This window comes from Merops nubicus, unplaced genomic scaffold (genome assembly GCF_000691845.1).
Source record: "Merops nubicus isolate BGI_N331 unplaced genomic scaffold, ASM69184v1 scaffold12777, whole genome shotgun sequence".
In the NCBI taxonomy this organism is placed as follows: domain Eukaryota; kingdom Metazoa; phylum Chordata; class Aves; order Coraciiformes; family Meropidae; genus Merops; species Merops nubicus.
The window spans coordinates 2664-4395 of NW_008619634.1; the positions used below are offsets into that span (position 1 = coordinate 2664).

General features: G+C 55.5%; 1 protein-coding gene across 1 annotated transcript in view; it reads left to right on the forward strand.

Annotated features, from left to right (window-relative positions):
• Positions 1-769: 769 nt before the first annotated feature.
• Positions 770-1732, forward strand: part of LOC103776356 (serine/threonine-protein kinase PAK 6-like) — a gene marked incomplete at its 5' end in the record, with an annotated part of 6799 nt that continues 5836 nt past the window's right edge. Inside the window, 2 exons of the mRNA XM_008943864.1 lie at positions 770-1246; positions 1460-1593. Coding sequence (XP_008942112.1) covers positions 770-1246; positions 1460-1593 — 611 coding nt within the window. The remainder of the gene's footprint in view (positions 1247-1459; positions 1594-1732) is intronic.

Consider the following 1732-nt stretch of genomic DNA (forward strand, 5'->3'; position numbering starts at 1 on the left):
GGGTGGGCTGGCTCTGGAGGGGTTGGGCTGGCTCTGGAGGGGGGCTGGGCTGGCTCTGAAGAGGCTGGGTCGCTCGCTGCTCGAGCAGGAGGGCTCTGAAAGCCTCAGCACTGCAGGACAGAGCACTGCCCATCCCAGTCCATGATTCATGGTTTTCCCCAGAGTGCTGGTTCAGTGTCTGCCCGACAGGGACACTCTGCAGGTCCCCGTGGAAAGTGCAGGGAGAGTTTCCAGCAGGCAGAGTGTAATTACCCAGAGGGAATTAGGCCAAGACATCAAAGTGGTTTTACAGCATTGGCACGAATCCTCTTTCCTTTTATATATAGGAAGATCAGAGACACAGAGGGATAAAGGATTTTCAAATTCTCTGCAACACAGGTTGCCCCTGAGTTTTGGTGGCAAGGTTGGAAGGCTTTTGAGTAGCTGTTTTGTTTTTTTTTTTTATTGTGGGTTTTGGGGTTTGGTTGTTTTTTAAAACATGTGCTTTGAAAGGTCCCTTTCAAATGGCCTCAGTTTGGAGCTCCCTAAAGCATAGCACCCATCCTGTAACTGATTCTTGGAAACCTGCACCCCTGTGGCTTCCCCTAGTCATGGAGAGCATGTTGGGCAGACCTGGAGTTGACAACCTAGAGCTCTTGACTCCAGTCTGCTACAAAATGCACTGGGCCAAAGTGGAGTAACACACGACTGATTCCTGACTCTTCTTTCCTCTTGTTAACCTAACCATCGCTTTCTCTTTCTTCCATTTCTGTATCTGCTCTTCTCCAAGCCCAATGCTTTCTTCAGGCCCCAGCAGTGGGGTTCACCATGCAGCCCTGCAGCCAAAGCCCAGTCCCTTCCAGCAGATCAGCCCACATCGGATGTCCCCAGGATGCTCTCGGCAGCTGGGACCGCCCAGCAGTCCCCCCCAGCGGAGCAGCCGGGCAGACCGTCCCCCGCGGGCTCTCCCAGGAACAGGCAGACTCAGACCAGCTCCAGCAACCTCCACCTCCCCCAGGACTCTGCCATGAAAGGGCAGCCGGGCAGCGAGGACCCGGTGGTTGTGACTCACGAGCAGTTCAAAGCTGCCCTTAGGATGGTTGTGGACCAGGGAGACCCCCGGACTATGCTGGAGAACTACGTGAAGATCGGGGAGGGCTCCACAGGAATCGTCTGCATCGCCCGGGAGAAGCACTCGGGCCGGCAGGTGGCAGTGAAGATGATGGACCTGAGGAAGCAGCAGCGCCGGGAGCTCCTTTTCAATGAGGTGAGGAGGGGGGTCGGCTCTCCAGAGTAAAGCCATGGCAACGGGCAGCGTGGGCAAAGCAAGGGGAGAGCAGGAGCATCTGCCCGTGAGCAGAGCTGTGCTGGTTCCACAAACGCAGTGGCTGGGGCTGGAGGCTGTGGTGCTGCTCCCCTGGGTGAGGGGAAGTGCTCTTAGTGATGCTGTGCTGGTCGATTGTCCACTCTGCTTTTACAGGTGGTGATCATGAGGGACTACCAACACGTCAACGTAGTGGAGATGTACAAGAGCTACCTCGTGGGAGAGGAGCTGTGGGTGCTGATGGAGTTCCTGCAGGGCGGAGCCCTCACAGACATCGTGTCTCAGATCAGGTACAAAGCAAAACCTGAAACGTCACCACCTGTGTTCCCACCTGACAGGCAAGAGCAGTGGAGGTGGAGATTTCTGGGAAGAACAGTTTCCCTCAGAGATCTTGTGTTTGCAGGGCCCAGAAACTACTACTACACTCTT